This window comes from Hetaerina americana, unplaced genomic scaffold, assembly GCF_022747635.1.
Source record: "Hetaerina americana unplaced genomic scaffold, ioHetAmer1.1.p SCAF_3, whole genome shotgun sequence".
NCBI classification, from domain to species: Eukaryota; Metazoa; Arthropoda; class Insecta; order Odonata; family Calopterygidae; genus Hetaerina; species Hetaerina americana.
The window spans coordinates 68,737,900-68,752,335 of NW_027286874.1; the positions used below are offsets into that span (position 1 = coordinate 68,737,900).

The 14,436-nt window shown below is 36.5% G+C and overlaps 1 protein-coding gene across 4 annotated transcripts in view; it reads left to right on the forward strand.

Moving 5' to 3' along the window:
* Positions 1-14,436, forward strand: part of LOC139690284 (CUE domain-containing protein 1) — a 35,759-nt gene continuing 21,323 nt past the window's right edge. For 2 of the 4 annotated variants that reach the window (XM_071587639.1, XM_071587641.1), the window contains exons 1-5: positions 35-357; positions 615-902; positions 990-1,130; positions 10,564-10,982; positions 12,279-12,588. In XM_071587639.1, the coding sequence (XP_071443740.1) occupies positions 1,032-1,130; positions 10,564-10,982; positions 12,279-12,588 (828 nt within the window). In that variant the 5' untranslated portion in view covers positions 35-357; positions 615-902; positions 990-1,031. Of the gene's footprint in view, positions 358-614; positions 903-989; positions 1,131-10,224; positions 10,352-10,563; positions 10,983-12,278; positions 12,589-14,436 lie in introns of those variants that run through there. The other 2 variants (XM_071587640.1, XM_071587642.1) reach the window with 2 other exon arrangements.

The following is a 14,436-nucleotide window of genomic DNA, read 5'->3' on the forward strand; positions in this document are numbered from 1 at the left end:
TTTGTCCAATCAATGAGAATTCCGTCTTCTGCTTGCAGCTTTAATTTTTTTGGGAAATAAGTGAATGCAGAACGATTATTATAAAATTACTGTGTTTTTATAATCGTAAGTGTGATATATTCTGCAGTAATGACGGCAAAAATCGAATATCCTTAGAGTTTATGAAATAAGCGTTCAAAGCGGACTGCAATTTGAATTTAAGCATTACACGTGAAGTTGCCGAAGTAGGCGGACGTTCGGAAAAAGACTCTGCGTCTTTGTGTTTTATTAATATTGAATTAGTTTTTAGAGTGGACCCGTCTTTAGTAGTCATGCATCAATTTAAAGCTCTGTGGATAGGCCTACGACTGAGCAGAAGTATGTCTGAAATATCTGGTGTTTGTGTACCGTTTTTAATTTTTATGCTTCTTTCATTTTATTTTCCGCATTACACTCCTACTCTTTTGATATCTCTTTGTTAGGCAAGAATGCATTTGGAAATATTGCTCATATTAATTATATATTAATAGTCAGTGACGGAAATTACCCGTAGGATATGCCTTTTCAATACAGAAAGCATTATTTTCGTCGAAGGGTGACAGAATAACACATCTATTATTATTACTTTTTTTCAGATTCGCAGTGATGGCACTTCTGATGTTTACAAGGAGAAGTAACTGTACCGTTATTTTCTGTAGTAGAATGTATAACAAGGAGAATAGCTCTTCCCTCACTGCTGAACATCAATTGTAAAAGTTTTTCTCAGCGTACAAAATATGAATTCACATTATTTGTACATAGAAGCAAAAGCTATTAAGTACACTATTTCTCAAGTTAAGGCTTTTAGAGCTACTGTTACAAAACTTTTAATTCCTCCAATGGACTATGTTTTATAGTATGGCCTAAGAAAAACACTTGGTCTGGTAAGTTAAAAAAATCATTTTTGTCGATTTTAGTGATTAAATACTACTCACGAAGACCTGGTGAACTACAGACCATTTTTATTACAGGTGAAGAATCTGGCTAATTTGAAAAATTGAAATCTTTCCACAATGGCTGCTGTTCAACAGCAAACTACTCAACTTGAGTTTCATCAAGCTATGGCTGACTTTAAAGTCATGTTTCCTGAAATGGATCATGATGTAATTGAGGTAATTTGGTGAAGTGACTCGCATATAATATTTAGAAAAACATATTGGTGAAGAAACTTGATTTGTAAATATTAACTGATTGCGATCAACTGTGTCAACTTTTTATCATTCCATTCACAAAATCAGAATCGTGTGGTGATTGTAGCGCAAACGGAAGTCCTTAGTTGCTTTCAATTCAAGCTTCAATGCAAGCCGGTGCAAATAATGACAGATGAATAACAGCTAATACACAGATAAACTTATTGCAGCTATTTTGGCATACTCTACAATCTGGACAAAAAAATAGACCGCCCCGTGAACCAAAGTGCACTTCACTTAAGAGGGGTGCAAATGCTTGAATGGAAATCATTCATTGCTTTTAATGGTGATGTAATTGCACTGTAAAAATCTGTGGTTTAAGTATTTTATAATTCATATGATTCAAAGCTATGATGCAAGTGTGGAGTACATACCTTCCACTGAATAAGGAACACTGAATATATGCGAAGAAAATTACTCGGGGACTTAGCACAAGTGTTGCTACTGTTGTTAAAATATTTGTGCACTTCTTTCACAATGTGCGGATACCAAATTGCAATAGTCTATTATTCAATTTGCCAAAGGATGACATGGGTTTGGATGCAAATGTATATGTATATATTTTAAAACGTTTTCTAAATTTATAAAATTTATCATCTGAGATAACCAACTTTAAATTTGATTGGCTATTGCTTCCAACATGGGTTTTGCTCCCAACAATCCTCTCTCAGACCCAGGCGTATTGGTGCATGAAACTTGTCTGAAGAACTTCAGGTCGAGAGCTTGAAAGAATGTGCTGTGAATGTTACAGACCAAATCATTAATGTTTTGAATTGCAGTGCATTATTTAAAGGGGAGACGTCATCTGTCAAACTAATCAAAATGAATCGATAAATGGTCATTACAGGTTTGCAAAAAGCACTCAAGGCAGTGCCTTATGCTAGCATAGTGTTAGCTGATGGATGTCAAGGTGCCTGGTCACTCGCTGTTTGTGGTATTTTTGAAATAAATGGAACAAAGTGTATTATTTTATTTCAGGGTGAATAATATTTACTGAGTGAGTGGATTGTTCAGTAGTTCATTTTTAATTTTAGATATGCTAAAATCATCTCCTAGCATGACTTTCTTATTTGAAAACACTCACAGGAAACACAACTCACCTTAAATGGGATTCAAACATAGAGGCTTGAGGTTAGTAGCAGAGTGTACTCTACCGGATCATCAATATACAATATTGATGATCTTACCGAAAGACTTACAATATCATGGAAGTCATTTTCGTCATGTTAAAAAAATCAGTTTGAAACAAAAAACTTTATGCATATCTGATGTGACATATTGTTAACTTGTGACCCTTTTCTTAATGGTTACCAGTCAGTGAGTTCTTTGTTCAAATGCAGGTCTTGAATTTGGGTATCAAAAACTAAGGTAAAAACCACATTTACCTGCAAGCTGAACTTTGACAAGTAAATAAACTGGCCCTTTTCTTTTATGTTATACATTGTACCCATAACTATGTAGTCTTCAATCTAGTGACAAAATAACATTTGAAACTTTTAATCCTTAAACCTGGATTGGAAAGAAAGTGCTTCGTTTCTGATTTTGAATGCTGTTGCTTTCATTCAACAGGATCCCTTCCTGTATTCATGATGCTAGAACCTTGTTAATGTTAGGTTACCTTAGGATCTTGTGCTAGACCATTTACTTCTTGTTGCTCAAAATGATGTGGTTCACCCTGAGAGGCCCATGAATAAGTGAAATAAGAGATTCTTGTTGTTTTCCTTTAATGAGAGCCTTCTTCATCACTGTGTGGCATCTTTTCACTCTCAGGTATTGGTTTAGGTATTCATAAAAGCCTTCACCATGATATCAGCAATCAGTCTGAGAGCTGCTGCTATAAAAGTATATTCTTTCTTATCTTTCTCATTCTTGAACTGGCTCCTGTTTTGGCTAGGTATAAATATGAAGGGTGATGAATGGCTTCCAGCAAATGAGGGAAAAATAGGTTTACATGCAATAGAATATCAATCTTGAGGTTCCCAATTCATGCAAAATAAATGTGAGGGTGCCTAAAAAAATAAGAATTTTCATAATTCAGGAAGGATAAGAGTAGTAGTTGTTTTAGTGAGGTGGATGACAGCTGAGGTCATTTGCGCCATCAGAGATGGATGGGAAACGAGCAAGGGTGAAGAGAAACCAGGTGTTGGCATTAGCCTACTCTTATTGAAAGGTGCCAAGGGGTCAGCAGTTAATAGTCCATCTAACGGATGACGTAGTCACTTAGTGCTCTCCACAAAACACTTCAAGTTGGTTTCAGGGTAAGTAGGGATAAAAGTTTCACATGTAGATGATATTGAACATTTTTGAGAGCTGAATATCCTGGAATGACTGAATAATAGGGGATTGAAATTGGAAATTTGTTCGGTTTTTCCAGTGTGACATGGAACAGAGGTGGTCTGACTAGGGCAATATACCACCTGCCTCCCTTACTGGTGTGCTATGTTGTCACTTTTGATGTTATTTTAGTTTTCAATAAACTAGTCTTAAGTTCATTGCTTGGATAGAAATAGTTGGAGGAATCAAATGTTCAGCTACAGACTTCTACTACCACCACATGATTAGATGTACCCAAATGTAATTAGTAACACATTCATGTAGAACCAGGGTCCAGAAGTAACAAGCTACTGGTAGTAAGTTTCTATTATTGGTAGATTTAGATGTGACTTGCAGCATAAAAAATTAGGAACTCTATTATTTATTGTGTTGTTTTAACTATATAGTGATGGCAAAAAAGCATTAATCGAGGAATTTCCATCCAATTATGAATTTAAGCGATCCCTATGACATCCTAAAATAAAATAAAACAATGTCCAGATACTTATATCGGTGATATCTTTGTCTTATGGATTGTCTTTGTCTTAATCGATAATTTCCTACAGCACCACCATGAGCGAATAAATTTATTTAATCCACTGTGCACATTGAAATAACACCTGACATTTTTTGATGTATTGATAAAAAGTGTTGATGGAAATCTGGAAAAATCATTCAATAATGTTGAAAGTCAGTGTCTGATACTGGTATCCATGCTCTCACCAGTAACTCAAGAGAAGAGAACTTCTAACTACATCATTCAATGGAAACCTTGATGAATTGATATCATTTGTGTAAATTCTTATCACAGAAACTTAACAGTTTTTTCGGATGTTGTAGCGATTTGGAACTATAGTATATGAACACCTGATTTCTCTCTGAATAAGTGGTGTATTGCTTTGCTCAATGTGTCAACAAAAGTTATGGTCTTCTGTAAAATGAGGGGTTGCTAAGTTAGCATTAATGAAGTAGGGTTTAAGTTAATGTTAATGGAAGAGGTAATCTATATCAGGTGTACCTGCATCATGTACCTGTAGATTAAGCGTGAATTTTGGAAGAAAATGGTCTTAATTTTTATTTTAGTATTAGGAGAATATTTTCTATAGAAAATGGAACATTTTCAAAGAGGAAGGCATTGATTTCATGACCTTAAAAAGGCTGTACATGTAAAGGCTTATATATCTTGGAATATGATTTGGAGTGCATAAGTGAGTGGATAAGGGTGGGCAGATGAGTGGTACAGAGAGAAAGATAGATGAGGAAATGTTACTTACGGGGGAGAAATGAGTATATTGTTTATTGGAATTCAGAAAAGACAGAAAATGTGGATTTTGAAGGCCATGTAAGTTGGGATGATTTTGGGTTAATAGGAAATATGTTATTGAGAACAGCTAAAAAAATTATTAAATCTTTTATTTGAGAAATTCTAAATAAACCAAAGCCAATTAAAGCTGATGGGGAAATAAATTTTGATGGAATACTAATTAAACTGTCATAAAAATATTGAAAGTCAGGGGGAGTGGCAACTTGGAGTAGGAATTAGTAGCTATTTTCTGCATCAACCTATCTACTAATCAATGTCTTATCTTGTTAACCTGATATCATTGGTATTCATTCTGTCTGTTTATGCCAATCTAAGAACACACCATTGATATGATTCTATCGATTAAGGTAGATTTTGGATGGACGCAGGCTATATAACAGTACATTGATACATTTCCTTGCCTCCTAACAAAATATACCCTGACATCAGACACTGCAGTAAGTCCATCTTCAATCCCGCACACTTCCTTTGTCTCTTCTTTCTGTAGTAGTTGTTTTAGGGGAGGCGACCAACAGCTGAGGTCATATGCACCATTAGGGATGTACAGGAAAGGATGAAAGGTGGATAGAAACCCGACATCATCATTAGCCTACTCTTAATGAAAGGTGCCAAGGGGTTTGCAGCTTAATGTCCCATCTGACGGATGGCATGCTCACTCAAAGTGTTCTCCACAAAGCATCTCAAGTAGGGATCGGGATACCACAGAAAATTATCTGCCACCTCTGGGATTTAGAACCTGGGCTCTCCTTCATTCTGTCCAATATGCCTATCCTATTCCTACCCCTTCCTCACTGGACTATTTGTTCCCCTCTCTCACAGCCTCCAACATACCATGCAGAATAAGAGCATGCCATATTTTATCATTCCTGTCTCCTTTGTATTTCTCCTCCCCAACAATGCCAATATGTTATCATTTGTTCTCATTCTATACTTATTGCTCTCAATTTTCAATGTACTCAGCAATGCTTGCCCTTTGGCTCTCCTTGGCTGACTGCCTAAACTAAAGCTTGATCATTTGCAAACCTAACTGATTTTATGAATAGTCTCTGACTTTCACTCCTATCTTCAGTTCTTCTCATGCCTCTTGAACCATTTCCTCCGTATATATTTTGAAAAGCAGAGGTGTTAATGGCCACCTTTGTCTAACCACTCTTTCTAACACTGTCCATCCTAACTCTATCCATCACTCGCACTTGAGTAGTCTGAGGCATGTTGTAAAGGATCCAGATATGTCACCTATCCCTCTGATCTACTCCTATTTGCTGCTATGCATTCACTAATTCTACCTATTTTCCTCCATTGAATGCTTTCTTTAAATCTATGGAACATACAAATTCATCTCAATTTTAATCCTACGTTCCTTTCCATTGGTGACTTCAATCCTGCTGTGCCATCACACGTTCCTCTCCCCTTTCTCTACCCAAACTGATCATTCCCTAAGTGATCATTTGTCCTCTCAATCCTCTTAATGGTGATCCTGAGAACAACTTCAACTATGTTCAATATCAAAGTTATTGTCCTGTAGTCCTCTCATATAATTACTTTTATTTTTTGGGATAAGAATACAAAATCTTCTAACAAAATTCCTCGCAAACCAATGCTACAAATAAGTCCGTAAAAAATATAACTCCAGCATTCTTTTAAACCATGTGGATTTTGAAGGCCATGTTAGTTGGGATAATGTTGGGTAAACAGGAAATATGTTATTGAGAACAGCTAAAAAAGTACTTAAACTTAAAAAAAACTTAAGTAGTTCTATGATGTTGTATATCCTGCAGCCTTATTCAATTTCAAATCCTTCAATGCCCTTTATAGCTTGCAATCAAGTACCTATGTCTTGATCTAGGCTATCCTCATCTACATCATATTCTCTTACAATGTCTAAGTTTGCTGGCCTAATATCTTTACCTTTTAGTTCCTCTATGTATCCTTTCCATCTCTCTTGAAGCTTCCCTGGTTCAACCTGACTAATCTTTGATTTTTTGCAAGAATTTTCCCCTCTTCATTCTTGACGGTGCTTTCACCTTCCTGTTTAGCACACCAGGTTCACACTTCCTTTGTTAACTTTTCCTATCCTCTCACTGTATCTTCCACCTTGCTTCTTTCATTCTACCCTTCCTGTTTCCTTTTTCCATCTGTTGTTTTATATTTACTAATTTTCCTGTCCTCAACATCATCTTAACATTACACATACCTATTCATTCTAACTAGATTGCTCCTCTTGTGCTGCTGCTTTTTTCTTCTCAAAGATTTTATGAGATTAAAACCACAGAAACCTTGTATTACCTGTTGCTGGGCCGAAAACTCTTTATGGATTACAAAAAAACTTCTTTATCCTTACCTTAATCCTTAGTGTTGTGATAATGAAATAACTATGCAGTCAATTCTTAGAGCATGATTTATAATTGTGTAGTTAAATGATTTTCAATATAGTATTTTGATCTTTATGCCTTAACACATTTTAATTATTAACATTGCTGAGAAAGTGCTCTTGTGCTTTGTTTTGTAGTTATATATTTGTTTGATGTGCATGATTTAATTATGTATTATTTGAATCACATGCATGTGTATTGGATCCCATTCTCAGAATTAACAAAATAGGCTGTATGCAAAGACAATATTGAAAGGTCTTGAATTTTCCTTTAGGATACACATCAGTTGAAAATAAATTTCTCAACAGCACAAAAAGTTACATTCTGTTCCTGGGTTGAATACAGATTTGGAGCTTTGTGTGTTGGTAATGCTATATTTGGTAAATATAATAAGAGGGGAAGGGGAGCATGGAGTTTAATGCAGAAGGTTAAACTGGAATAAATGGAATGGATTATCAGTAAACCATTAAAAAATTCTTATGTGGGGGGTTGGATTTATGCTTTTAAGAGTTGTGGTTTAATTGTGGAAGAGGAATGCAGATACTCTGAATCAATTGTTCATGAGGCACATTCCTAAACCATCCATTGAGTTGAATATTGTGGTAGTGAAAATCTGATTCGTAAAGTTGCCTAACTTAGGTACAAAATATTTTGTTTTCAATAAGCATGTTAACAGGAAGTAAAAACTGTTACTTTTAAAAGTGGATTGAATTTATGCAAAATATATATTGATTTTTAAATTCTCAAGTGTAATGAAATCTTACCCAGAATTCAAGCATATATTTAGGAATAACAATGATTATATATCTGCATTCATCAGAGTCATTTGTGAGGCATCTAATAGCAGGGCCCTAATACATAAGGGTGAGTCTGCTTTAGGTAATGGTGGCGAGAAGGGTGAGTCACTTGTTCTCTCTCTCGTTTCCTACCCTTTTCGGAGAGATGAATGCTTTTTGATAGATATGAGTGCTGAAGTTAGAAAATACCACTGATGATCTAGGGGTGAAATTCCGTCATGGGAGAGAATACAATCAGATCTGGTACTTTCCTGGCTAAATGAAGTTTTCTTGGATCTTCCACTGGGTCAGGGGTTCCATATTGGCTCACGTTTCGATGCTCGAATTGTGCAACATCCTCAGGGTATATGAGTGCCACTCTGCATTTGGCTGTCTTATATACATGAACCCATATGTCATATGACTTGTGATTGGTCCATTGTGGAGGAGCCTCCCGGTTGGTCGCCATGGAATTGTGTTATATTCCTTCCTTTTCTAACCTTCATCAGCACTATTTTCCACGCGTTACTGAGGGAATAACCGGAGTCCCTGTTGAAATTACATCTCGTCATTCTTACTTCAATTGCTTCTTTAATTATTTGATCCCAATAACTACCGGTGCGGGCAAGTAACTTTGTCCCATCAAAGTTAATGGAATGATCCATCCCGATGCTGTGTTCAGCAATGGCTGATTTCTCCAAGTGCCCTAGCCATAGGTGTCTTTGGTGTTCCTTTAACTTGGTTTCAATGGTCCTTTAACCTGGTCTCTCCAATGTACATGTCTCTACGTATATAAGAAGGCCAAATGCAGAGTGGCACTCTTCTACCCTGAGGATGATGCACAAGTGGAGCATTGAAATGTCAGCCAATATGGAACCCCTGACCTGGAGGAAGACCCGAGAAAACTTAATCAAATACAATCGGTTGACTTTCCCTCTGCAGCTGTATCTTTCCAATTCGATTGAGTCTGCTTCTTAAAATTGGACGTTCTTGAAAAGGGGAGTTGACATCACTGAGATAACCACCAAATGAGGATGTGCAATTCATATACCTGTAACGTGTGTCTAGTAATTAGTGCTTTTTTGGAAATTTAAACTTTTTTGAAAAGTTTTTATGCATTCTTGGTATATTCTACAATTTTAATTTTTTTGTGGTTGCAAGAACAGTTTTTGAAAAAACATTGTAAAGAACTGGAAAGTACTGTTTGTTTCTGCTTTTTTAATCCCTGCAGTTGGTTCATGTATATAAACATGGAAGCCTGTCATAGAGTATTTAAATTTGCCACAAATTTGAGGTGCATGAGGAACTGCCAATGTGACCTACTGTCAATGAGATTACAGTGTACTGCATAGATGGAATACCTCCATATTTTTTTTATATCGTCCCAAAAGTATGTGGAGCAGCAAAGTTAAAAAAATCAGTTCCAAATTTTTTTGTATTGTTTACATCATAAAATCTGTGTCTAACAGACTGATTTTTTAGTCTCCTTTTTTTTGAAGATTTCTTATGTGAGATCTAGTCTTCAAACTATCAGAGAGTACCCAAAACAAACTGTAATTAGCACCCTTATAGCTAGTGTTATGTGGTGCAAAATGAATCGTTGGAGGATAGGGACTGGAATAACACTGATTTTTCAATTGACAGGTGTAAGGTTTTCCTGTCAAATTATGAATTTTCTCTCTTGAGCTTTATATTATAACCTTATTTTCATGCAAATATATTCCAAGGTAGGCGACATTTTGTTTTCAATGGATAAATTAAGTGATTCCTAAGATAAAATTCAGTATGTATTATTGCTTGAAAATATAGCTATATTTAATGTATTTAGTAAATTCAAAAATTAAGTATATTGTATAGATATAAGAAAATGTATGAGTAAATCATATGGAATAAATATTAAACAGTGTTATTCTGTTCATTTTCATGTTATTAGAGTATTTTAGATTACTAATAACTTTAGTTTTTCCTCTTTTTGTGATAAGAAATGCTTTATAGATGTTATAACATTGTAGTTAAGCTATTACTTTGTTAATTGTGTGGATTTTGTGTATGATCTGATATTTAAAAAATAATAGTTTTTGTAAATTGTTGTAGAGGTCTTAGATTTCCACTTACTAACCTTAAATTTTGTTTCTTATTTTTGAAATTATTTGAATTTTTGGAATTATTTGAGAGCACTTTCATTTCTCCTCATTTTTAATTTTTTTGTTTATGTATTTAAAAAATTTTAGTTCAGACAAGAGCAAGCTCCAACAAGCAACTACACGATGGTTGATGTGAGTTATCCTCGAGGGAAAAGAAAGAAATGGAAAATCCTTAAAACCAGCCTTGTATCAAGTTGATTATGAACAATAACAGGTCAGGTTATTTCACTGGAAGATTCTAATCATTTATCCACTTCTTCAAAGTCTTTTAAGTTGACTGTAACAAAAGGCAGGCAAATTCTAAGTATATGATTTTTAGCTGACACATTTGTTAAAGTATCCTTATATAGTGTGATATTAATCAGCAACTTCAATGTGTTTCCACGATTGTAATGAGCTGGTGTGGTTTCTCTCAAATTTTTGAAGGCTGTGCTTCGTGCCAACCAAGGTGCCGTGGATGCAACCATAGACCAGCTGCTTGCAATGAGCACAGATAATGAAAATGAAAGGTTGCGGAATGAAATGGAAAAAAAAGAGAAACAGCAGTGGACATCTCAGGCATCTTCCACAGCAGTGCCCACATCTGCAACATCAGCTATGCCTTCCATTAAGGCCACTCCCAGCCAACCCTTGCATCCATGCCAGCTTCGGCCGACATCAACGGCATCTCCTCTCCTTTCCCTACCCCAAAACCAACAAACGAGCACTGCTCAACAAGGAGGCCCTCCCCCTATCCCATCAGCTTTGGTGTCATCTGGTCACTCACCAAACCGGCATGCTCAGAGTTCAGCAGCTTCGGCATCTTCTGTTCCTACTGGGAGTACTGTTTCACCATCTAAAGCCAAGTGAGTAACGAATGACAGTGTAGTAATATTCTTTTTGACAATTTCAGTAGTGGTTGCTGGTGACTTTGTATTTCTGCATTACTTCTCTTCGAACAGTAGTCCTGGTCAAGGAAATAGTTTTGCAATTGTGTATGGTGTGTGCCAAAGGTGTTGTCTAACAACCAAAAGACTAACCGAGTGGAAATTTCAAGTGAACTTTTGCACATGTATTGAAAATGAAGCTGATTATTTGGATAGCGTCATCCCTGGTCATGAAACCTGGGCTTTTTAATAAGCCCTAGGAACAAAACGCCAAAGCTTTGAGTGGCACGCCGGTCCTCCAAGCCGAAAAAGGGGAGAATTAGTAAATCAAAAGTGAAAACAACACTCTTTGTCTTTTTTGATAGTAAAGGAGTGGTCCATGAGGAGTTTGTTCCTCAAAGACAGACAGTTAACATTACCTACTATGTGTATGTGCTGAAAATACTCCTGAAAAAAATTCTGAGCTTCTTTCTATTCAGGAAGACCTTGGCTATTGTCTTGAAATCTTAAACTCTTCTTCAGTCATACGTATAAATGGATTCTTATGGGCTGCACTTGTAATTACTATGGCAACATCTTTCAGAGTGTGAGCCTGGCAAACTTTTTTCCTCTTCTCAATCAATGCAAAATCTCTGTTGCAGCTGAGAAAAGTATGCCCTTTCACTGGAAATTTGTGGAAAATTTCAGAAAAGAAATCATTTGCTATTAGGACTAGGTACATCGCCAACTTAAAATGGTTTTTGTTCTGACCTGCATAGTTATCTGACCAGCAAATAAGTTTTGTTTTCCCCCTTAGTTTAGCCATGGTCAAATATTTATAAACACATGATGAAATTTCTTGTGAGCCCCTTCCACCAAAGTTTTCTGACCCAATACACATGCAACTAATTCCAGTAACACTGTTTTCTTATGAAGCTATAATTTGATGCTTCAAAATCACTAAAAAATTGAAAAATTACTATCTATTGCTAAAAAAAGTTGAATTAATCAAATGGAATTAAAAGGAGATTATATGTGTACCTCTGTCTGTTTATATGAAGACTAGATTTTCCATGTATTTCAGTTAGTCATGTTTTTTAATTATCCATGTATCACCATTCATTGGCGCTGATAATTGAGAGGTCTCACTGTATTTAGGAATCAGTAAAAGACTTTGACTTAATGTAGGACAGGTTTCTTGTGTGTTGAAATTGGCCTAGGATGTACGAGATGATAAATGAGCTTATTTTATTAAGAAATCATAGCTTTTAATTGATATTTTTACTCTCTTTTTAGGGAGCCACCAAACCTACAACTTATCCCATCGCCAGCTACATCAACAGCATCTTCTCCGAGGAAAACCGAGGAACGAGATGGTCACTGCAGGACAGGACCAAATGGTGACAGTTCCTCTGATAAAGAAGATGGAGCTGAAATGGTGGAGCAAAGTGGCGCTGTGGGTGAGACTGATGCAGAAGAAAAAATTCCATTACGAGTTATTCACGGATGGGAGCCTCCTCTAGTTGGACAACTTCCTGATGACTTTTTACGTATTGCCATACCTTCTCCCTCTGTGCAGTGGACTCCAGCTGGCAAGAAGTCCCAGGTTTGTGGCGTTTTTTCTTGCTTATGAATAGTAAAAAGATTACTCAATTGCAGTCATATGGGAGAAGAAAAGGTCAACAGATGCATAGATTTGTGTGCATAGATAGGGTCAGGCATTTAGGGATAAAACTGAAAGTGCTAATCGACGACATTTATGTTGGTTAAAATAATTTTGAGAAACACCTAGAGTGCTTCCTTTAAAAAGTAATATTAGTGGGGATGGCAACTTGAGGCATTGTATTACTATAGAAAAAATTACCTTGCAATTATGTAATTTGCTGTCCATGATATTGGTAGTTGTGATAGCCTTAGAGTAATAAGCTTAATTCTGCATTTATGATTTGAAATGTTACTTGATTACTTAAGTATTCTAATTGTCTTTAATACATGTCATGCCTGCATGTTTTTGCCACCCTTACAATACAGAGGGAAAGAGGAGAAGATATTGCATTGTGATCCATTTTGTTACACTTAATGAGCCAATTTGTGCTCCCACTTCACCTTTTCTCTTTATTTACCTTGTAACTTGCACCTTTTCCATTTTTCATAATTCTTACAGCCATTATAACCTCTTTTTTTCGTATACCAGCTTCTCTGGAGTCATTTTCAGCATCAAATCTATTTTTTAGGCTCACTATCAAATCCATATTTTAGGCTCACTTTTACTCTTTATGCCATTATCATATAAATGCTTAAAATGCACCCTTAAACTGCATGTATAAATACAAAAATCCACTCTCTATAGCTCTGCATTCATCCCAGGATGAAAGTCTGTAGGAAGAGGTAGGAAGAGATGGCAGGATGGATAGATAGTCGTCTTTCTTTTGGGGCAAGATTGAGACTATAGAGTCTCTTCTACTACTTAATCCCTCATCACACATTTGCATTATTGAACTTACTGATGAATTTCACAAATTATACACCAATAGCCATAATATAATACATACAGGTGATACATACAGGACCCTTGTGAGTCGATACACTTGTTCCAGCGGCATTCCCATTCCTGGAACGCTCCCGCGAAGGCATCATCGGGAACCTCTCGAAGACTCGTCGTCGACCTCTTCTCTACCCTCCACGAACATCTTGTGCCACCGAAAGATCATGTTTCTGGACATGGCTGACTCCCCGTAAGCCTGGTTAATCATACCGACAGTTTCGGTAGACGATTTCCCATGCTTTACCGCAAATTTGATGGAATAATGCTGCTCCAAAAACTTCGGCATCGCGTTCCGTGACGTGGGTCGAGCGTGGAGGTTCACGTTAACAGAGCTCCTCACTACACCACAGCTCAGAGCCGACTGCCTTTTTCAGCGTCGCTTGCCAACATACCCCCCTCCAATCGCAGCCCGTCAGAGCGGTGCTGGGCGCACCTGGAGCGGCGCGCCCAGCCCAGGAGTCAGTACACTTATATTCCGGACGAACCCTGTACATAATATCTTAGCACTAACATACAGCAACACAACATATTAGTTGCCTGGTGAATTAATAACTATAACACAATATATTCAACAAACACACAAACAAGACGCACAACACTAGATAGATGTACCAATGCATGCAAACAATATTCCTGTTTATATTTACAAATGCCAATACCAAGTATGATGCTTCAGCAAAAGAAAAAGGAAGGGTCTCAAAGTCTGTTTACAGCTGGATTTTTACTGGTTAGTTTGCTGGGAAATTAGTGGTATATGAAGTGTGCATTTGAATGATGGGAGAGGTGGTGCATTAGTTATAATGGATGATAGCTCATTCCATTGATGACATGCTGTGACTGCAAATGACTGGTTGTATGTAGCTGCTTTTTGATGAGAGATAACGAGTTTATGACTACCTATGGTGTTTA